The following is a 25000-nucleotide window of genomic DNA, read 5'->3' on the forward strand; positions in this document are numbered from 1 at the left end:
AAAGTTCAGCAAACATCAAGTGTATGGCAGTCAGTTGACTAGCAGCAAAGTTTTCATTAAGGCTCCTGCCAAAAACAGGCAACCAATCTAATATGTAGACACTGCCTGCCAATATTGTATTCAGCAGAAATAACTCCATACTTATTCTAAGAAATGTACAGTATCCAATTTAAAAGGCTTTATCTCATTCATGTTGAAACATGTAAGGCAACATTATTAAAAGACTCTTCATATAAACCCGTCCTTTGACGACATTCAGAAATTTCAGAAATAACAACAAAATAGAAGACTTTAATTGAAAAGTTAAAAAAAATTAAAATAAAATTTTAAGAAATGAATATATAGTTTAGACAGTTCTAACTGTAATTGTCACTACAGTTGAAGTGGTATCTTATAGAAATTATAAATTTTAGCTTGTCGATATTACATTATTTTTAGTGCACCAAGGAAGTACGCAAGAATAATTTTCCTATATTACATTATCAAAGTAAAGATGAAGCTGAAGAATGATATATTATTAAATATTATAGACTTTCGCTGTTCGTCCATCATATGATTATTAACACTGTTTCTAGTGTAGAGTATCAGTAACCATCTTGTAGATGAACAACTGCTAAATTTATGATATTTATCCAAAACAAAAATTGCCATGTAGCATTTTGATTTACTTCCACAGGAATAATTTATTAATGAAAAATATATATAATATAGGCACAGGTGTGGTTGTGTGGTTAAGAAGAATGCTTCCCAAACATGAGATCTCAGGTTCAGTCCTACTGTGCAGCACCTTGGGCAAGTGTCTTCTACTATAGCACTGATGATGAAGAAATAAGTATGTAGTGGGAAGAAAAACCATATTAGTTGTATATATATATATATGTATATATATATATATATATATATATATAATATATATATATATATATATATATATATGTATATATATATATATCTCCAAAATTTAGGGGACTGACCACTAAAAGTAGACAGCCTATATGCTAAACATAGATGTCAAATCGCCATTACCACGAAGAATGTGTTCTCCAGAAAAATCTCAGCAAAAATCCAAAATGTAAAAATAAGCAAGACAAATGAAAATATATAAAAGAAAAAACGATTACCTATGTACCATTGGTTTCACTTGTTAATATTTACGTATATGGACATGCAAACATGTGCAAGATCATCAGCATAGTCTGTCGTTTACAAAACACAATTTACAGAACTAGATACAGAATGCTCAACTGAAATCAGCATGTATAAAGTTCTACAAATTATATTTAAGTGTTAACCTAAATTGTGATTTTATGTAAACACTGCTTAGCATCATTACTCCAATATATTTGTGTGTCTGTGTTTGTTCCTCCCCACCTTTGCTTGACAACCAATGTTGGTGTGTTTGCATTCCCATAGCTTAGCGGTTCAGCAAAAGTGGCTGATAGAATAAGTACTCGACTTACAAAGAATAAATCCTGGGGTCGATTTGTTTGACTAAAGGCGGTGCTCCAGCATGGCCGCAGTGAAATGACTGAAACATATGAAAATGAAAAAAAAGAAGAAAAACTTTCTAAAAATTTCAAACCTGGGTTTGCATCCCGTCAACCGATTTCATTCCCGAGCCAGCGATTGTAACCATCTATTCAGGGTCAGTACTGCAGCAGGTTGCAAAAATTTTAAGTTCTTTGCTAGATGGAAGTCGAATCACTTTGGCCAAGTGGTAAAAGTTATTTCTGTGTCCAGAATTTTGAAAGGAAGTTGTGGTGTTTTGTGTTATCAACCTTCTTGTTTCATGTGTGTTTGCGAAGCAAAATTGATGTTTCTTTTTGAACAATGCTTAAAGGAACTAGTATGCTGTTGTTTTCTTGCTGTTATTTAACACAAGGTCAGCTCTGATCAAGCATGCTATGATCAAAAGCATTCCAGCTATGACCATCTCATCTTTCATTATCTTTTCAGGACATTTTACTGAATTAATTAATGTATTAATTTTAACATTATCTAATGTTATATTTCTTTCAAGGAGATATAGATCCTTTTTCTTGCAGGCCAAGTGACTTTATTGAGGATTCCTTGTTGGCTCAAAGAGCTGGTGTGTTGACAAACATGATTTTGAAATGATACGTTAGTCTTACAAAGAATAAATATGGAATAAGCAATAAAGGAGCATTAGATTCTTTAATAATATGCTAATATCCAGTATGAGATACAATCATCTTGTCCACAGTAGTATGGTAAAGTGAACATAAGGCAGCATAACAACTAAATCGAAAAAAAATTTGGAAATTTTTGATACATTGAAGAGACACATTAATTATCTTTTACCTTGTATTTTGCACTTCAGCTTTTGGCAGTGCGAGAAAACTGGAGGATTTTCGAAAGAAAAGGAACGGCAAGAAAATTACAGGTGTAAGTAACTATACCTACATGCATACATACACACATGCACACATACCTATACATACACAAATGTATACATATGTACACATACATGCATATATATGTACACACATGCATACATATCTATGTGCACACATATACATATATACACACATATATATATGTATATATATACATATACAAATATATATATATATATATATATAGGTACACATACATATACACACACACACATATATATATACATACATACAAGCACACACACATTTATATACAAACATACACAAATGCATACATACATATGTATGTGTATGTGTGTGTTTATATATATATATACACACACATGCACACACCTACACACACACACACACACACACATATATATATACACATATACATACATATGTATGTATGTAAGTATCTATAATCCAGTTACATATTCTATTACAGTTTTCTGTTAATATCTGTTATCTTTTGTTAGGAGACAATTATTTGCTTTCGCTTCAGGTGAGAGGCAGAGATAAGTCTTGTATTGTACAAATTAACTGTTTTGTCCGCTCCTGTAATCAGGAGCCTCTCGTCTTAGTAATTCTAATTGATTAATACACCGTTCCAACCTCCCCGGCTGAACACATCTGCCTAGCCATGTTCTATGTTGTTTAGATTTCCTAGTGGCTTCCTGGTAACTTGACAGGCTCTGTTGTCAAAAATATTAATGTTAACAGATATCTTAGTGTTGACATATTTGATGTCATTGCCACCATCGTCATTTTAACGGCTATTTTTCCATGCTTGTACAGGCCGGAGGGAATTTGTTGAGGAGTTATAATTCCACAGTTTGATGCCCTTCATATCGCCAACTCTAACCTTTTTCTATATAAGGTAATATTTCTCAAAGACCAGAAAGACTGGAAATCAAGGAACACTACTTTATTTTATTAAATTTGCCATAAAGGCAGTACACAGAGTAAGGAAGCTTGTGGGCTGGACACGGATATTAATGAGGTGAATGATAATGGTACAAGGATGATAAGGATGGGGGAAGACGAAAAGAGTCTGCCGACTTTTGCTTCTCTAAAACATTGTTCTTTTTTAAAAATACTGAATGAGGTTTTAACCCTTTTACAATTTTATTACACTTTATGAACTAAAAAGTCCATTACAATTATAAGCAATTTAATAAGGCGATAAACCTATTACACAAATGAGTCCCTAATCAACTTTCTTGCCTCCTGCAGGCATTCCAGCAGCCGCAAGTTGGGGGCCCATAAACAAGATTTGTACTCTTCCTTTGAGAAGGAGTCCAATATTTGATAGAAGTTCCTTTCTTCCAGTACCCGAGCAGCCACCTGTGGAGGCCACTCTAGAATACAAGTCGAGTCTATCAGGTCCTGACTATCAAAGGAACTTTCTATAGAATTCTCTATATAGAACACTACTTGCCTGATGGTGACCTTGGCTTTCAACAACCACACAAAAGGCAATGCAAGGAAACAGTAACATGCACCCACACGCACATATTTGTATGTGTTTAGGCATGGCTGTGTGGTAGGAAGCTTGCTTCCTAACCACATGGTTCTGGGCTCAGTTTCACTGTGTGGCACCTTGGGCAAATGCCTTCTACTATAGCCTCAGGCCAACCAAAGCCTTGTGAGTGGATTTGGTAGACAGAAACTGAAAGAAGACTGTCGTGTGTGTGTGTATTTATGTGCGTGTGTCTGTGTGTGTTTGTTCCCCCACCATTGCTTGATAACTGATGTTGGTGTGTTTATATCCCCATAACTTAGTGGTTCTGCAAGAGACCAATAGAATAAGTACTAGGCTTACGAAGAATAAGTCCTGGGGTTGATTTCTTTGACTAAAAAGCTCTTTAAGGTGGTGCTCCAGCATGGCCACTGCCAAATGATTGAAACATGTAAAAGAATAATAGAATATATACATATATGTATGTATGTATGTATGTATGTATGTATGTAGATATATGTATGTACTTATGCTTGTATGTATGTATATACTTACATGCATGCATATGTATCATCATCATCCAGTGCTTTAAATCTGGGTTTTGTCCCCATCAACGGGGATGACTGCCAGTGCATTTACAACATCTGTTTGCATGAAGTTGTCATTGCTTGGATGATACTCAGGTGTTGTATTCGAGACAGCAGCTAGTGAGGTATGCTAATGTGTTCTCTGTAGGAGGCCTAAACCTTGGTTGCATAGATCTGGTGGAAAACACTCACCAAATTGTGGAAAATGCAATTTTAAATAAAGTTTTGGCCAAAGAAGTTTCTGATCAAGAACAAGAACAAGAACAGATCAACCATTTACAGAAAGTTGTTGATGACTTGATGTAAGGTGTTGCCAAAGCAACCAGAAGAGAGGTAGTTGATGTGAAATCTCCTCTCAATGTCAGGATTGTAAAACTTAATAAAAAGGTCCATTTCCTAGATATGGAATGTTCTGAGAGAGAAGTCAATATGGAAAGATCTCTGAGAAATAAAATAAATGTTGAGTCAGAATTGCAATATGTCCATCAGGATTTTGTAGAAGACATTAAATCTTTCAACAAAGTCAAAAAAAAAGCTTACACTGCAAGAGAGACTAACAGAGGTATGTTAAGGAAGCTCTGAAGTTTTCAAGTGGAGTGATGAAACGTTGGCATGATGCCAGTGTTAGCAAGATCAGCTTTAAGGAGGGAGGTGAAGTGTGACTTCATAATACCCAAGTGGAAGAAGGGACAGTCACCAAAGCTACAGAGTCCATGGGAAGGACCCTATACTGTGTTGAATCAACTGTCCAATGTGACGTACTGGATTTGAGGAGGCAAGAGGTCTCATCCTAAGATTGTCCATGTAAACCATCTGTGGAAGTACTATGGGCCCAGTCAGTTCAGCTGGGACCCTGCTGGACACATCTGTTGATGAAAATACTGAGACCAAGGGAAAGGAGTGCAAGAGCCAGAGTCACCATAAGGACTGAAATTATAAATGTTGTATGCTTTTGTTGGGTCGACAAAGGTCTAGGGAGGGGATAGTGTTATGAAGCGAGCTGGAAGAAACGTTAGCACGCCGGGCGAAATGCGTAGACGTATTTCGTCTGCCGTTACGTTCTGAGTCCAAATTCCGCCGAGGTCGACTTTGCCTTTCATCCTTTCGGGGTCGATTAAATAAGTACCAGTTACGCACTGGGTCGATATAATCAAACTAATCCGTTTTTCTGTCCTTGTTTGTCCCCTCTATGTGTAGCCCTTTGTGGGCAGTAAAGAAATAGTTATGAAGGAGAAATAACGTTATTGATCATGTGACTAATTTGAAGCATGCTGCACGTTTTTCTTTGTTTTGTGTGTCTTTACTGTGAGGTGGACGATTTGAACTGGTAAAGGAACGTGTAGTATGAGTTGGGGACATAAAGAACTCGGAGTGTGAAGTTGGTGGCGTAAAGAACATGGTGTGTGAAGATGGCAATATACAGTAAAAAGGATAGTCAGTGTGAAGTCGGCTACAAAAATAGTCAGTGTGATGTTCGCTACGAAGACTAAATGTGAAGTTGGCTATGAAAGCTATTGATTTATAAATGCAATGTGACCAGTTGAGGTGAACCCAAGTGACAAAGAACCACATTACACAAGACAAATAAACCTAGTATGACTACTTCTTCCTCTCTAAGCAAGTTGGCTTGCTAGGCTGGCCTATGGTTCCGTAGCTACTGATTTGAATGTTGGAGCTGTGCTGGTGTCAGGAGGCTGTATTTCACAGTATGTAGATAACTCCAAATCTGTTTTGGTCTTATGTAAGCCTCATCAGCTCAACATAAACTTCACTGTATTTGTTGATGTAGTCACAGTATAATGTGTACAAGTAGGTGTGAAAAATAAATGCATTACTGAAAAGTTGTATTTTTTTAATGATAAAATTAAAAAGATTACCAAGGTTAATTACTCAGAGATGCCATCTGTATGATAGGGTTAACACATTTAATGTAACAAGCCCTGCAAAAAGTTAATTAAAAATAATTATGGGATGAGAAAAAGACGACATCAGCTCAACGACTATAACTAATATTATTTAACTCAAGTGGGAGAATTTGCCAAAATATTGATGAGAGAAATAGTGGTACATTAGTAGCTGAGAGACAATAGTGCAAGTGGCATCTCTAATTAACCTCAGAGACTTATAATTATTATTATTATTATTATTATTATTATTATTATTATTATTATTATTATCATCATCATCATCATCATCATCATCATCATCATCATCATCATCATCATCATCATCATCATCATCATCATCATCATCATCATCATCATCATCATCATCATCATCATCATCATCATCATCATCATCATCATCATCATCATCATTACTATTGTTGTTGTTTTATTTTAATATACATTAGATTAGATCAGATCATTAATTTCCAAACCTATTTTGGCATAGAATCCATTTTATAATTTTCCAAAAATCCTGGAAATCTTTTCAATAGATTATGAACCACCTCTCTTCATAAGAGGTGGTTCATAAACTATAAAAATTTTAATAAGACATTAAATGAAAACAAAAATTGATTTAGGGAGAGAGAATTTATTAATGTATAAAAAAACAAAAAAAAAACAAAAAAAAACATATATTGGGTTGTCCGGAAAGTTTGTGCTGATTTTTAAAGGAAAGAAAAAGGTCAATAAATACTTGCCATTACATTTTTAATCAACCAAATAAGATCCATTTTGTTGCACAACGCGTCTCCATCTTCCCTTTCACTTGAAAATACCCTCTTCCTAGAATTGAGGTGGTTTCATGGCAAAGAATTCATCAAGGTATCTTTTTACGTCACCCAAGGAATTGAAATTTTTACCATGAAGACTATCCTGCAGAGACCTGAATAAGTGGAAATCCTAAGGAGCAATATCTGGTGGGTGGGGTAACACATCCCAGCTGAGCTGCAGCAATTTTTGTCTGGTTCCCAAAGCATCAAGTGCCGAAAATGAACTTTCTTATCTTCCATTTTAAAGGGTTACAGAATTAACACAGGTTATAGGAACATAAACCTCCTTCCACGAAAAGATAGCTTAAACTGTGCTCTAAATGGAGGTGTAGTCAAATCCTATTTTATGGACTCAACCATGTTCTAAAATAAGCCGAAAGGTAAGCTACTATAAATCGGCACAAACTTTCTGGACAACCCAATAATAGCTTACTATTTTGAAAATGGTGAATAGTTTTTGTTTTATAAAATAATTTTAATCAAATTTTATTAAAAGAACCTCTACCTCTTACAAATTCAAAATCTTTTCACAGATTCTATTTGGATAAACCTGTTTTAGATAAAACTGTCTGACTTCTAACTGTCTCCACAGTCTGCTTAGCTTTTTTTTCTCTCTCATGTGAATAGATTGAGTGCCATTAACTCTTTTGATATCAATCCACCTGAGACCATTCCTGCTTCTATGATACAAACATCCTGTTTTGAAGTGAGCTTCCTTCAAAATTTCATGCTAATTTGTGTTCCAAACACCAGCTTAATAATGGTTTTAAATTTTGGCACAAGGTCAATAATTTCTCGGAAGGGGATGAGCCAATTAGACCAATCCCCAGTAGTCAACTGGTACTTATTTTATGAACCCTGAAAAGATAAGTCAACCTTGGTGGAATTTGAACTCAGATTGTAAAGATGGACAAAATGCTGCTGTGAAGCATTTAGCTTGATGTGCTAGCAATTCTGCTAATGGCAGTTATTTTGCCAAATTCTTCGTTATTTTCAAAAACAATTGGAATGAAGAACATAAAGACTCTCTCCTTTTACTGAATGCCAAACTAATACATTCCCTGTGCATGTCCTCTCGTTGTCTGTTATTGTTAATTTTATTATTTGTTTATTTGAATTGACTATCTGTATATATATATATATATATATACATACACACACTACAAATGCCGCTGGACTGGCTCCTGTGGAGGTGGCACGTAAAAAAACACCATTTGAGTGTGGCCGTTGCCAGTACCGCCTGACTGGCCCTCATGCCGGTGGCATGTAAAAGCACCCACTACACTCTCAGAGTGGTTGGCATTAGGAAGGGCATGAAGCTGTAGAAACTCTGCCAGATCAGATTGGAGGCTGGTAGAGCCATCTGGTTCACCAGTCCTCAGTCAAATCGTCCACCTCATGCTAGCATGGAAAGCAGATGTTAGACGACGACGATGATGACGACGACTTTGAGCAGTAATATGGTAATAAAAGAGTACACTTTAGCTAGCAGAGTACAGGCATTTCAGGGGGATGGAAAAGAGATAGAGACATTACATTTTATTAATTGAACATGATTGATATAAGCACTTTCCCTCTCCTCAGACATAAAATGAAATATATGTACACACATAAACAGGGACAAAATGGGAGACGAGAGGGAACAACAGAAATGTTAAAACGTCTGATGTCAAAATTAGTCAGCATCAAAGCAGTGAGACCAAGTAGGCAGTTCCAAATAGACGGTGCCAAATAGGCAGTGACAAATAGGCGGTGCCAAATAGACTGTGCCAAATAGGCAGTGCCAAATAGGCGGTGCCAAATAGGCAGTGCCAAATAGGCGGTGCCAAATAGGCGGTACCAAATAGACTCTGCCAAATAGGCAGTGCCAAATAGACTGTGCCAAATAGGCAGTGCCAAATAGACTGTGCCAAATAGGCAGTGCCAAATAGTCAATGCCAAATAGGTAGTGCCAAATAGGTAGTGCCAAATAGGCAGTGCCAAATAGACGGTGCCAAATAGGCAGTGCCAAATAGGCAGTGCCAAATAGGCAGTGCCAAATAGTCAATGCCAAATAGGTAGTGCCAAATAGGCAGTGCCAAATAGGCAGTTCCAAATAGACGGTGCCAAATAGGCGGTGCCAAATAGATGGTACCAAAATGTTTCATGCACTGGAATTCATGATTTGAGATGGATGTAGCTACCATTTGTAGTAAGTCCAGTGACAATGTAGAAGTTCTTTTGTCAGCTGGGGAGGAGATATATCAAAAATGTAATTACACAAGAGTCACATATCAGACTGACTTGGCTGTTAATGTCCGCATTTCTTCAGTTTTTACCTCAGCAAAAGTTTGTTACTGTAGCATCTCTAATCGAATAATTAAAAAATATTGCTTTATTAATTAAATTGTTCTCTAATGATATTGTTTGTTAATTAATTTGCGATTAAAAATATTTTATAGCTGCATCGGAAAACACTGACAAGTGAGAGTGGAAGCAGTCCGGAAGTGCTTAGACTTCGGACAAAAAAGATGTACATAGAGGTAAATATTCTTTTGTTTTAATGATGTTGTCATCAACACTGTTGTTGCTGTTGTCATAATTTAACCCTGGGTTAGCCCTGATCCTGCTAACCTATTAATGTGGTGAGCGTCAAAAATCTAATTAAAATAATAATTAAAAAGCAAAGAAAAGACAACAGCAGCTCCACCTTCTTCTTCTTCTTCTTCCCCTCCCCCCTCTTATCCTCCCCCTCCTTCCCTCATCCCTCATCTCCTCCTTTTCCCAACCTCCCCCACTTCCTCTTCATTCAGTAGGAGCTGAATATATAGTATTCTTTTATTCTTTTACATGTTTTAGCTTTAAGGCTGTGGCCATGCTTGGGCACTGCCATATATATATATATATATATATATATCATCATCATCATCATCATCATCATTTAATATCCATTGTCCATGCTGGCATGGGTTGGATGGTTTGACCATACCAGCATGGACAACGGACATTAAATGATGATGATGATAATGATGACCTTGAACCCACAAGAGTAAGCAAGAGAGACAGAGATAGGCAGAAACAAGGAAAATGCCACTTGTATTTGAATACTATGCAAATATTCTTTTAAAAAAACTTTTCTTTTAATTTTTCCAAAATTTAATTTGTTTTCCATACTTACAGTCGAAAAAGTCTCAATGACTGAAACCGGTACTGAAATGTTTTTTATAAAAATTATTTTAGCATTTTCTACCTTGACTTTTTTTCCATATATATATGATGTACCTTGAAGTACTTGTACTTGTGGCGGCATTGGGGGTGGGTTTGAAGTGGCTTCCTGTGGTCGTGGGTCACATCCATACACACTTTGGGTGGGATAGTGTGTTCTGTAGCAGTTCATCTTGATGTTGATTGCTGAAGATTCACAGACCAAGTCAAGTTGCTGTTGATTATCAGATCATATGTAGCCTGGTTTTGAGTGGACCTTGGAGGTCCACATAAAGACCCGCTTCAGTCATGAATGACCATGGGATGCACCTAGAAAGTTACCCTCTGAGGCACAAGTCTGTGCGAGGTTGTTTATGGAACACCAGCAATTGCCCTTACATACCAGCCTCCCCTCTTCATACCACTGATGTTGTTCAAGGGAAAGGCAAAGGCTGATACAGCTTGGCACCAGTGACGCCATAATTCATTTCTATAGCTGAGTGCAGTGGAGCAACATGAAATACAGTGTCTTGCTCAAGAACACAGCACACAGCCCAGTCTGGGAATTCAACTCTCTACCTCGTAATTGTGAGCCTGATTCTCTAACTACTGAGCTATGCACCTGAAGGTCCTCTTATCTCTGCTTATATCACTTTTCAGCTACTCACCACAATCCTCTCTTGTAAAATCTGAGTTGTCATGTAGCTTGTCTGCATTGAGAAACCTGTTCTGCTTCAGCCCTTTTCTCTCTTACTTTTACTCCTCCTTACTATACACTTGTACATACCATATTTTTGTCCAGGCTTTCTTCCAATAAAATCATGGTATTTCAAGCATCAAGAATTAACAATTATTCATTATAAGATTAAGCTGATGATTCAAAGTGGTCTCACCTGACCTGTTTGGCCCTTTGACATTCATGTTATTCTGTTAAATGTAAGGCTTATTTATTCACATTGATTTTAAATAATAATGCATTTATCTTGTAGCTTTGACATTTTGATAAGGTAACTATTTATGTTTAGAATGACATTGTAGGATTGGTGTGAGAGGCTGGATCTGGCTAGCTTTTAACATAAAACAGGCAGGATATTTTGGTCGGATATAGCCAGTTTAAATGAGAAAGGGTTAAAATAACTAAAAAAGATAATAGCATTTCTGTATGCATCTCTTATGATGCTAGCTTACACCAAACACTAATACTACTGAGGGATTAAATACTTTGTAATATTGGGTTGTCCAGAAAGTTCATGCCGATTTATAGTAGCTTACCTTTCGACTTATTTTAGAACATGGTTGAGTCCATAAAATAGGATTTGACTACACCTCCATTTAGAGCACAGTTTAAGCTATCTTTCTGTGGAAGAAGGTTTATGTTCCTATAACCTATGTTAATTCTGTAACCCTTTAAAATGGAAGATAAGAAAGTTCATTTTCGGCACTTGATGCTTTGGGAACCAGACAAAAATTGCTGCAGCTCAGCTGGGATGTGTTACCCCACCCACCAGATATTGCTCCTTAGGATTTCCACTTATTCAGGTCTCTGCAGGATAGTCTTCATGGTAAAAATTTCAATTCCTTGGATGACATAAAAAGATACCTTGATGAATTCTTTGCCATGAAACCACTTTCAATTCTGGGAAGAGGGTATTTTCAAGTTAAAGGAAAGATGGAGACACATTGTGCAACAAAATGGTTCATATTTGGTTGATTAAAAATGTAATGGCAAGTATTTATTGACCTTTTTCTTTCCTTTAAAAATCGGCAGGAACTTTCCGGACAACCCAATATATATCAAAATTGAGAGAGGTTGTGCAAAGTTGTTCTAAAGAAGGATATTGATATAGTAGGCTATTGATGTAGTAGGCTAAGAGAACATAGAACTTCAGCCTTGCTTTAACCAACATGTTGACATCAACAGTTAAAATAGCTATGATATAGCTGATGAATTCACGTTCTAAAGTCTACTGCAGACTTGTTCACATTCTCTCTCTCTCTCTTTCTCTGTTTATGTGTCAGTATCATCTAGGTATATTTGTATTAATGTGCAATGTCTCTTTTCTCACCTCTCTCTATCTCACTGTTTCTATCTGTATGTGAATATATATCTGTGTGCATGTGTATTTGCTGTCAGTGCCAAAAAGTACTGTTGCCAAAATAACTGGGAAAGGCTTCAGCCAACACTGGTGCAAGCTATGTTTCGCTTTATAGTTCATTGTGAATGTTGTTGTTTTGGGCCTCAGGCCACATATTACCAGAGGTAGCGAAGCTATAAAACTTAATTCATTGACTGTTGGGTTTGTAATCACAAGGGACTGAAATATTTTGGCACAGCTGTTTTGGCACAACTGTTTGGACATTGCTGGTTTGATGCTGACATTTGTGACATCAAATGTTTTAATGTTTCTCTTGTTCATGTGTGTCAGCATCTAGTTACCTCCGCCTTAGCGAAGGCGGGGGTATTATTTTCAGTTGTGTTTGTTCGTTTGTTTGTCCATGGACAAGATATCTCAAGAACCGCTGGAGGGATTCGGATGAATCTTTCAGGGATGTATGACCTTGCGACTAGCATGGTCTCATTAGATTTTGGGATCCATCCGGTACTGGACGAGGATTCTGGATTATTTTTCCGATTTTTTAAAACTTTACATGTATATGTAAAGTTTCACATAGTTCTCTTGTATATGCACACACATACACACATATACTCACACATTTTCAGTGTTGAACATTACCATTCCATTTCCATTGTACACACACACACACACACACACACACACACACACACACACACACCACACACACACACACACACACACAAACAAACACACACACACACACACACACACAGATGCAAACATACCTCTCTTTTACACACACATATACTCACACTTCAAATGCCTTTAATCAGATTTTTCACTCCTTCCTTCATTATTCATATATCACTCCTTCCTTTCTCATTCATATGATGCTCTCTTTGCCACTTCGTTTCGTCTTTCTCATTGTCATTGCTTTCTCTCACCCCCTCTCAATCATGACTGTTACTCTCACTACTTCTCCTTTGCTGTATTAGTATTTCATCTCCTCTCCCTTCACCTCTCACTCAATATGTGGATTATTTTCTGTTTGAGAGTGGTTGGGTTCATTTTTAGCATTCTCGTTTGTGAGAGCAGTCCAGTTTATTTAAGATATTCTCATTTTAAAAATCATCTCTGGCTAATCATTGAGAGGACATTGGTGTTGCCTTGGTAGAGGTTTGCGCTCTCTGACTGTTCTTGTTATATTTGTATTAATGTGCAATGTCCTTTCCCCCCATCTCTTTCTATCTGTATGTGAATATATATCTGTGTGCATGTGTGTTTGCTGTCAGTGCCAAAAAGTACTGTTGCCAAAACAGGTTGAATGTCCATTTAGCCATGCCAATTTGTAAGTGTCTAAACAGCCATGCCCAGTTGCCCCATTCCAGGGTGAGGAATAATACAATAACTGAGCTATAATCAGGACAAAAATGATTCATACTTTTCTCTATGTTGAGAGAATACCTTCAATCCTATTTGATTGAACTACCCTTTCCGCAATCCCATTCATTAAAGTGGCATTTTGCAAGAATTGCAACTACTTTTCTTTCATCAAGAACAGAAGTTATTCTGAAACTGTAAAACTTTGTAAAATGTCATTCCGTGCAAAGACTTCTGGTGCTTATTGATTCAAAGAACATTAGCACCATTCTGAGAGAAAAATAGTTGTAATGCCTTTATTTCCATCAGGAATATGAATAATGTTTAGCCTAGGGGAACAAAGAACCTGCTAGAACAAGCAATCAGTTCAAAATCAGGAGCATATTCCATATGTACATGGACATTTCTGGCAGTTTGCTGTGCTTGAGAAGACACGTGAAGCTAAATAAAATTGTGGTTGTCCTTGCACATAGGCGTGTCCCTACATCCTGCTTCAGCTGAGTGGCCCTAATCTTGCAGGCTCATGAATGCTGGTGACACATAAAAAGCACCCATGTCGATGCTACATAAAAGTACCTGTGCCTGTGCTGCGTAAAAGCGTGCTAACGTTTCTGCCAGCTCACCGACAGGAACACTTCCTTTTCTTTCTGTCTACTGAATTCACTTACAAAGCTTTGGGTCAACATGGTGCTATGGTAGAAGACACTTGCCCAAGGTGCTGCACAGTGGAACTGAACTCGAAACCCCATGGTTGGGGAAGCAAGCTTCTTAATCACACATCCATGCTGGCATTTTTACAAATATTTCAATGATGACATTCAACAGGCGTTAACCTCTTTGATGAAATATAACACAACACTGCTTAGTTTTCCTGCAATAATATTCCTGATATAGAATACTCACTTATATCAGTTGTCAATATGAAGTCTTTGTTGGCATCAAGTAGTCTCAAAACAGGATTTTTCACAAAATGCATTTTTGAAATTCTTGAATGCATTTGTTGAACATTTTGTCCAAGTAAATTCAATATTTTTCTTTCATAATTCCACAAATGGTCCAACAATTTTAGAATATTTTGACAAATACTAAACTTTGGTTGGTATTTGTCAATCAAAGGAATTTAACATTACAAAAAGAAGATTCCAATTCTGTTTTCTGAGAATGAGGCGATCATCATCATCATCATAACCATCATCCCCATGATAGTGATGATGATCATTGCTGACTGTACCTGTGCCTGCACCTGTACCCTCATCTATGCCTCCGTCGCTGCCACGGGATGCCTCTGCCACTGCCACGGGTGCCTCTGTCACTACTGTGGGTACCTCTGCCACTACCATGTATACTTCTGCCACTGCTGCCACTGCTACCATCACTTCTGCTTCTGTCACTTCTGCTTCCACCACCTCTGCCTTTCCCACTACTGCTGCCGCCACTCCCACTGCCATCGTCATTATCACCATCATCATTCTCCTAATGTTCATTTTCCCATGCTTGCATAGGTCCAAACAGAATTCGCTGAGACAGGTTTTCTACAGCTGGATGCCCTTCCTGTTGCCGACCCTCACCTGTTTCCAAGCAAGTTATTATTTCCCCATTACTGGACATGTTTTCCCAGAAGCTCAGAAACGAAGCACATTCGTTGCATGTTGCTGAGGTTACATCAAGGCACAGGCATGGCTGTATGGTTCAGGTTCAGTTCCACTGCATGGCACCTTGGACAAGTGTTTTCTACTATACCACCAGGTTGACCAATGCCTTGTGAATGAATTTAGTAGATGGAAATTGTATAGAACTCCGTTACATATACATCCATCCACCCATTCACCTATTTATCCATCCATTCATCTGCCCATATATGCATTCATTCACCCACGCATCCATCCATCCATCCATCCATGCGTGCATGTGAGGTTGTATCTTTGTGTTTGTTTGTCCATCCCCCACCACTTGATAACCAGTATTAGTTTGTTTATGTCCCTGTCATAGCGCAATGTCGCAAAAGCAGCTGATAGAATAAATACTAGACAAGTAAACTGTTGAAGCCAGTGCTCCAGCATGGTCGCAGTCCAATGAATGAAACGAGTAAAGGATATCAGAGAAAAGATAACAATTACAGCTTTACTAAGCTGGATGTGTGGTAAGAAGCTTGCTTCCCAACCATATGGTTCCAGGTTCACTCCCACTGTGTGGCACCTTGGGCAAATGTCTTCTACTATAACCTCGGGCTGACTAAAGCCTTGTGAGTGGATTTGGTAGACAGAAACTGAAAGAAGCTCATTATATATATATATATTTATATATATATATATATATTATCTGAAGTGAACAATATTATATATCCATTATGGCCGATCTTACCAATCGGTTTCATGCTAGGAATTCAACGGAGTGTTAGGTAACAATCCAATTATGTAACTCTACGCTCTTCAGAGGTAGCTGATATGAAATGAAATATGGCAACTGTTTTCTCTCTCTCTCTATATATATATGTATGTGTATACGTCCCTGTAACATAGTGTTTCGACAAACAGGCCCAATAGAATAAGTGCTAGGATTAAAAGAAAATATGCTCTTGGGGTTGATTTATTTGGCTAAAACCCTTCAAGGTGGTGTACCAGCATGGCCACAGTCAAATTACTGAAACAAGTAAAAGATAAAAGATAGAAGAAACGCGTTTAGTGACCCTGCGCCTTCCTTTCACCATCTTTGCTTTATAGCGTAAAAAGTTTTCTACAAGACAAAAACATACTTACAGATTTTGGAGCTTAATGTGACTTAAGAGAGTACAGTACAATCTTGGGCAATTTTGCTCTAAATATTTTCCTTTTTTTGCAGGTCTATGATATATTAGTCCGGACAGTTGATAACATAGAAAAGGTGCTTAATGAAATTCAATCTTAAGAAGAATTTACCAGCCAGCCTGACGGAAAATTGCATACACACACACATACACATGCACACACACATGCACACACACATGCACGCACACACATAACAATGATCAATAAAACTGACATTTTGCATTTTTCTTTACTCTGAGTTTCACATTCCTACTTAGAGTAACAATGGAATAAAATCTAAGAGTTTGAATATTATTTACTCTAAATTCAGTACTGAGTATTACTCTGTTACTGCTTGTGTGAGTGTGCATGTGTGTGTATGTGTATGTATGTATATGTGTGTATGTATATGTATATATATATATATGAATATATATATGCAGGTATATATACATATATGTGTGTTTGTGTTTATATATATACATATATATATGTATATTTATGAATATATACATCTATATATCTATCTATCTATCTATCTATCTATCTCTCTATGTATGTATTTGTATGCCTGTGTATATATATATGTGTGTGTGTGTGTGTGTGTGTGGATAAGTGTGCACGTGCATATGTGTGTGTGTGTGTGTGTATGATATGTGTGCTTGTGTGTATGTCTTCCATCATTATCCATCTTTTAAGTACTACAACAAGATCTTTCCTCTGTTCTTGAAACTTGAATTTACGAAAGATTCGGCTAAATATATGTATTACAATTCAATAAAATATTTCAATATTTCATTCTACTGTGTTTGTTGAGTATTCATATTTTGTTTGTGACAACATGCTAATTACTGTTTATGATTACATCTAAATATGTTAACGGATCTATCTGTTTATCTGTTTACCAATCTCTCTAATGTCTCTCACTGGTTATCTTTCTGTTTATCAGTCTACCTGTCAGTTCATCTATCTATTTTTCTACACATGCCTACATGTGTGTATGTATATCTGTGTAGGTATATATATATATATATATATATATATATATATATATATATATATATATGTATATACATATACATATTTATATATATACATACACACACACACACACACATATATATATATACTGGAGTAAACACATAAATGTGAAACAAAGTGGAAAAAAGAGTACTCAAATACCAGGGGTAGAGTAATATGCTTTATTTAAAAGCAGCAGAAATTCAACAAAACCTGTTACTCTGAGTTTCACGTTCCCGTTCGTCGGACAGTATTTGAGTACTCTTTTTTCCACCTTGTTTCACATTTATGTGTTTACTCCGAGATATCAAAAACTGTCCGACGAACGGGAACATGAAACTCAGAGTAACAGGTTTTGTTGAATTTCTGCTGCTTATAAATAAAGTATATATATATGTCATCATCATCATCATCGTTTAACGTCCACTTTCCATGCTAGCATGGACTGGACGATTTGACTGAAGTCTGGCGAACCAGATGGCTGCACCAGGCTCCAATCTGATCTGGCAGAGTTTCTACAGCTGGATGCCCTTCCTAATGCCAACCGCTCCAAGAGTGTAGTGGGTGCTTTTACATGCCACTGACATGAGGGCCAGTCAGGAGGTACTGGAAACGGCCATGCTCAAATGGTGCATTTTATGTGCCACCTTCACAGGAGCCAGTCCAGTGGCACTGGCAACGACCTCGCTCGAATGTTTTTTCGCATGCCACCAGCACAAGTGCCAGTAAGGCGACGCAGGTAATAATCATGCTCAAATGGTGCTTTTTATGTGCCAGCACCATTATTCTTTAATTCTTTAAAGTCTTTCATCTTTAAAGGTATGGTCATGCTGGGGCACCACCTATGTCTGTGCTACACCATTACATGAAGCACCCCCGATATGTGGCATTTGGTGAATGAGGGAATTTGATGCTGCTGCTCTTGTCTGTGTTTCTTGCAATGAAATAGGGTCATCTGGAATCCTTAGCAGGAGGAGATCCAGTTTTGCTTTTGGACCTACATCTTACACCGTGCAGGTCTCTCAGGCATTTTGGAAGGATACTGGAAAGCTCTGGGTCCTTGATACCCAAGCTTTTGCAGTATCTGGTCCTGCATTTTGATGCTGATGCTGGGATCTTTTCATTATGCAGTGGCACCCCATTCTGCTGTATATATATATATATAATTGTATGTGTGTGTGTGTTTATGTATGTGAATACACACATATAAAGACATATACATATTTACATACATACACACATATGCATACATGCATACATATATATATATATTATATATATATATATATATATATATATTATATATATACATATATATATATATATATATATATACATATATATATGTGTGTGTGCGTGTGTGTGTGTGCGTGTGTGTGTGTGTGGTGTGTGTGTGTGTGTGTATGTGTAAAAGATATAGGTACAAACAGTGTTATATACAAATCTGTATACATGCACTCAGGACACACATACTAAACACAAAATCTCACCCCTGCCGCATGCAAATACATACCTCAGAAGGACAAAATGAAATAAACGGGACAAGAGGAGACATGTGGGAAAGAGTGTGCCGAAAGAATTTTGACAGACAGATAAACTAAACAATATTATGCATAAAAGCTAAAGTGAAGATCAAATAAACAGTGTGTGTGCTTAATTGGCAAAAGAAACCCCAAACAAATGACCATCCCCAAGTATAACAATATCTGTTTCAACACACGATTTCACATCAAGGATCTTACAAAACAAATACATAAACACACATACACACACGCATTTGGTTGTGTGGTAAGAAGCTTGCTTACCAACCACATGGTTCCAAGTTCAGTCCCACTGCATGGCACATTGGGCAAGTGTCTTCCAGAGCTTCAGGTTGACCAAAGCTTTGTGAGTGGATCTGGTAGACAAAAACTGAAAGAAGCCTGTTGTACATATATATATATATATAATATATATATATATATATATATATATAAAATATAAATAATATATATATATGTATATAATATAAATTATATATATATATATATGTATATTTATATATATGCATATATACATACGTATATGTACATACCTACATCTATACATATATATATATGCATACATGGGCACAGGATGTTATGAACCGTGTATAACAAAAAATACGAAGCACGAGTACATGGAACATGAACTATTATTTCAAACAATGAAAGACACAAATGGAAAACAAAACAAACAACATAAAGAACAACCCTTCATCAGTTGTTGGCTGTTTTTCTAGTCTCGTATTCGAGCATTTAACAACAATATATGCTATTGATAAAACAGTTGCTCCTGCAAAGCAAATTAAATAAAATTTGGGATTTTTGCGGTGGGTCAAAATAAGTAACATAAACAGAACAGTGAAAACAAACAGAAAGGGCTGCTACTCCTAAATGAGGTTGTGGTGGTGAACGCGTAAATCAAGCTAGGACAGGAGACAAACAAGAATACATCTTCCTTGTTCCAGCTACAACAGAGAGAAAGAAAGAAAGAAACACAAGTTAGGAGAAGAAAGATGGCCGATGGTCATGTGAGAGACATGTGAGCAAGGGAAGATGAGTGAATGAGAGAGAGTAACAGAGTAATAGGAAATACTAGTGGGAGAAGAGGAGGTAAAAGAATCAATGAGAGACAAATAAAAGAATAAAAAGATCATATAGAGTGCGCATCAGAATTATTAATATAAAACTTATTTGGAAGAGGATGCGTGGTCGTCCAACAGCATTTAATAACCGGTGTTGGTGTATTTATGTCCCTGTAACTTAGTGGTTTAGCAAAAGAGACTGATAGCATAAGTACTTGGCTTAAAAACAAAACCCTTGGGGTCGATTTATTTGACTAAAAAAACCCTTCAAGGTGGTGCCCCAGCATGGTCGCAGTCAACTGACTGAAACAAGTAAAAGATAAAAGATTACATATATATGGAAGGTGTTTATAAGCATGGAAGGTGTTTATAAGCCATTTAGATACATACAAATTTAGAAACACAAATTTAATTTGTCAAAATATTTGTCAAAATATTTTCGTCACTTTGAGACTGCAACCTGTTCACTGACAAAATTCCGTGCTGCATCTGAGAAAGTAGCACTTACTGTATTTGATGGCCTATAAGACGCACGAATGCATGGGACACACCCTAGCCTAGGCGATACTTTTGTAAAATAAATTATCTCTAAAATAATGTTTCAATTCCTCCACTTACCTGTATAGCTTTATGTTATTGTTGGTAATTATAAGTAATTTATTGCATCCACATTCAATATAAACATACTGTTTACCAACAGATGTTCACCAATAGATGGCAGCACACATTTTGTAAACATCCATACCGTAGGTGAGTTTTGAACCTACATTGAGTGCATTGGATGCAGGAGGATTTGTAAAGCCAGTAGTTCATGATATGTATGTATGTGTATGTGTGCATGTATGTGCATATGCATATGCACATACTTACATGCACACATGCATGCATGCATGCAAGCATCCATCCATACATACACACACACACATATCATGAACTAATTGTTACTCTCTCAGATGCAGCACAGAATTTTGTCAGTGAACAGGTCGTGGTTTCAAAGTAACAAAAATATTTTAACAAATCAAATTTAAATGTTGAAGTGAATCTAACGTTTTTTTTGTTTGTTTTTAAATGGCTTATAAACACCTTCCATGCTGCAATTGTGTGTGTATATATATATATATTATATATATATATATATATATATATATATATAATATATATATATATATATATATATTATTAGTGAATTGAAGAAATGGAGTTGAACGAAGATTGAACAGAATTCCTTTTATTGCATTCTACACATGTTTCAAAAGCCACAATTTTCCAAATTCTGATTAAATAAGGATATCATATTGTGGCTTTCTCTTCAGGAAAAAAATAGGAATTCCGTTGGCAGAACAAAACAGAACAGAGGCGCAGCAAAGCAATTTGAACGAGGAGGCTCTTTAAGAGCCCATGGCTGAACTGATTATCAATGTACGTTGAAATCGGGTGGTGGGTGCGTTGAAGATATTTACAGGTCAGGCGGCGGTCAAATCCAGTAGGTGAGAGCAAGGGGTGTGGAGGTGTTCTGTGTGACCAAAACTAAAATTCTGAATATTTTAAAGAATACTGGGTGTATTTTTTGGGGGCGAGACAAAAACTACCTAGAAACATGTATGTGTGTACTGGCCTATGTGTGCATGGCCGTATGTTGGTAAAAGGCGCTACATAATGGTCACTGCTGAAAAATTCGTCAGGCGGCAGAAAATATTTTATGTGTTCGTGTGTTCGTCTAGGCCTGCTTGTCAAAAAATTAGCGTCGTCAAAGAATCCTAAGGGAATATAAAATTCCAGCGCTTCCTTCCAAAACAAACCACCATTCGCCTAATGGGAGTAATTTCCCCTTGCAAGGGTTATTCATATATTTCTTAAAAAGCTTTTTCAATAATTATTTCCAAGGATTATTTTCATTTTAGTATGGTAACAAGGAGCTAATTGTCTTAGGTATCATTTATAAGCAAGATAAGTATAACGCCGCCAATGGGGACATCGAAAAGCCAACTGTAAAAGTCCGTTTACCAACCGGTCTCTGGCGAACAATATGTGGAAAAGCTCAGAGACACAAAGATTGCACTTCCTTCTGCCCCTATCAAATGGGAGGGCCACCGACAAAATCGACCATTCCAGCCTGAAGCCTGAGTTCGCGTTCTTCAAACCCCATATAAGCTTGCTAAGTCCCGTGGCTTGGTATTTATTCACGTCGCGAAAAGTTGCGAAATGGTTGGAGATTCGCAAGGCCAATTTTGACGATGAGGCCCCGACATACGAGTAGACTTCTGAGTCCGTGTAAACCTTACATTGGTAAATGGCATTTCTGATCTTGGAGTTACTCGACAAGAACCTTATTCTATTGGGATTAGCTTCTGAAATTAGAACTGCGTTACTGTTACTATATTGATTGTTACTATATACTGTTACTATATATATATATATATATATAATATATATATATATGTGTGTGTGTGTGTATATGTATATATATATACATACACACACACACACACACACATATATATACAACTGATTTAAAAATTGCACAGAAGTATGTCAAAGAAACAAATGGAAAATTCACACACAAGACGTGGACATGCCCTTTCCTTGTCAGTTATCATCCCAAAATCACAATTTCATGCTTTTAACAATAATATTGTTCATTTTGGTCAGGTCAACAGCAAAAAGCTGCTGGGAATAATGAGCAAACATAAAGGATGTTGATGAAAACAAACACATCAGGTGTAGTTGGTACATCATCATCATCATCATCATCATCATCAACACCACCATCATCATTTAGCACCTGCTTTCCATGCTGGCATGGGTAAGACAGTTTGACTGGGACTTGTAAATCGGAGAGCCGTACCAGGTTGCAGTCTGATTTAACTTGGTTTCTACAGCTGGATGCCCTTCTTAATGCCAACCACTCCAAGAATATAGTGCATGGATGCCTTTTACGTGTCACCAGAATGGGTGCCTTTCAAGTGTCACCAGCATAGGCCATGACTACCATTTCACTTGGCTTGACGTGTCTTCTCAAACAAATCGCCAGAGGTCTTCATCACTTGTCATCACCTCCCTGAGACTCAACATCCGAAGATCATGTTTCATCATATATCTTCCTGGGTCTACCTCATCCACAGGTTCCCTAAAATAAAGGACCTTATGGCTTTGAGCTAACATTAGGACAAGTTGTGTAGAAGTAATACTGATGGAAAATAATATCCCATAAGGACTAGAAAAGGAGGGCGGAAAGATGGAAAGAAAGAACAGAAGATGGGAAAAAAGATGAATTTAGTGATGAAGGTAAAGGCAAAAGTGAAAGCCTAGGAGAAGCTTGTGGTGCCATCATTGTAAATTCTAGGAAGCTTTTTAAATGCAAGTTTGATGCAATAATTAAGAAAGATAATAACTGTACAGAGCATAGTACACTAAGGCTTGATGACAACTGTTGTTGTCTTCTTCTTCCAATCAGGACTCACGCCATTAGCCACAAAGAATAATCTCTAATTCAAGCCTACTCTAAGCTACTAAGAATGCATGTGGCAACTTGAAGATCCACCCACCACACACGATAGACTGGTGGCTGCACGGGCACGAAAGCTACGTTGTTATCCTCATTTCGTAAACGGTGGCTTTTAACGGGTGGAGAGCTGAACCATCCTGGGGTATAGAGGATTCGCAATCTAGACTAGGGTCTGAAAGTTTACCACACCATAGTGGGTTGCACCATGGTTCCTCTGCTTTGTGGCAGAAGTAGGAAGAAAGAGTGAGAGAAAGTTGTGGTGAAAGAATACAGTGGGGTTCACCACCACCCCTGCCAGAGCCTCGTGGAGCTCAGGTGTTTTTGCTCAATAAACACTCACAATGCCCGGTCTGGGAATCAAAACCATGTTCTTACAACCGCAAGTCCGCTGCCCTAACCATTGGGCCATTGTGTCTTCACTACTGCTGTTGTTGTTCAGCTATTGTCTTCCTTTGATGAATTTTCTAGATGTCCACATTAAAATTAGGTCCAACAATGTGACATGTTAAGGTAAGTACTATCCCAAAGTTCTCATGATCAAACCTAACTACTGGTAAGCTATTTACTAAATAAATCTTTTATTTTTTTCTTTAAAGTAGTCTGTGAGAGATGAGTAGTGCACAAGACTTTGTAGCAGATCAAGCATAGCCTGACTAGGGATTTCTCAAGAGCAAGTATTTGGCAGTTCTAAAGAAAAAAGAATTTGGTAAAATATTTTGTAAAAAGACTAGGTGAGAGGAGGAGGAATTGGTAGGTGTAGAAAAGCAGAGAGCATTATAGCAACAATGGAAGAGAGAGGGAGAAAGAGAGAGAAAGGTGTGAGAAACAGAGAGGAAGTGAGAAAGATAAAGAATGAAAAGGAGAAAGAGAGAGAGGGAGAGGGAGAGAGAGAAGGCTCATTACATTAGTTGGCTAATTGGTTGTTGATAAGTGAAGGCTTGTCTATTGGATAGGTGTCATCCTTGAATGTAATCAAGAATCTCTAAGAAATGTATATATAATGAATATAAGTGTGTATATGTGCATATACGTATATTTTTATGCATGCATATTTGTATGTCCTATATATATATGTATGTATATGTGTGTGTGTGTGTGTGTGTGTACATGTGTGTGTGTATATATATTATGTGTGTGTGAGTGAGTGTGTATTTTGTGTATTTATGAGTGTGTATATGTGTGTGTGTCTGTATGCATGCAAGCTGAACCATGCTAGATATGAGAAGCATATTTGTGCAACTTGGTTGCATCATCTTATATTATGAGAACAAAATCTCAA

The 25000-nt window shown here is 37.1% G+C and overlaps 1 protein-coding gene and 1 long non-coding RNA gene across 4 annotated transcripts in view; one reads left to right on the forward strand and one right to left on the reverse strand.

Annotated features, from left to right (window-relative positions):
- The window catches only part of LOC115219665 (MYCBP-associated protein-like), a 133868-nt gene that overhangs the window by 106637 nt on the left and 2231 nt on the right, over positions 1-25000 (forward strand). The window contains exons 19-21 of one of the 3 annotated variants that reach the window (XM_036509586.1): positions 2342-2406; positions 9609-9689; positions 16647-16758. In XM_036509586.1, coding sequence (XP_036365479.1) covers positions 2342-2406; positions 9609-9689; positions 16647-16712 — 212 coding nt within the window. In that variant the 3' untranslated portion in view covers positions 16713-16758. Of the gene's footprint in view, positions 1-2341; positions 2407-9608; positions 9690-16646; positions 16893-25000 lie in introns of those variants that run through there. The other 2 variants (XM_036509588.1, XM_036509589.1) reach the window with 2 other exon arrangements.
- Positions 23011-25000, reverse strand: part of LOC118766277 — a 17267-nt gene continuing 15277 nt past the window's right edge. Inside the window, exon 3 of the long non-coding RNA XR_005002191.1 lies at positions 23011-23121. This is a non-coding gene — a long non-coding RNA (uncharacterized LOC118766277). The remainder of the gene's footprint in view (positions 23122-25000) is intronic.

Source organism: Octopus sinensis, linkage group LG15 (assembly GCF_006345805.1).
Source record: "Octopus sinensis linkage group LG15, ASM634580v1, whole genome shotgun sequence".
Lineage (NCBI taxonomy): Eukaryota > Metazoa > Mollusca > Cephalopoda > Octopoda > Octopodidae > Octopus > Octopus sinensis.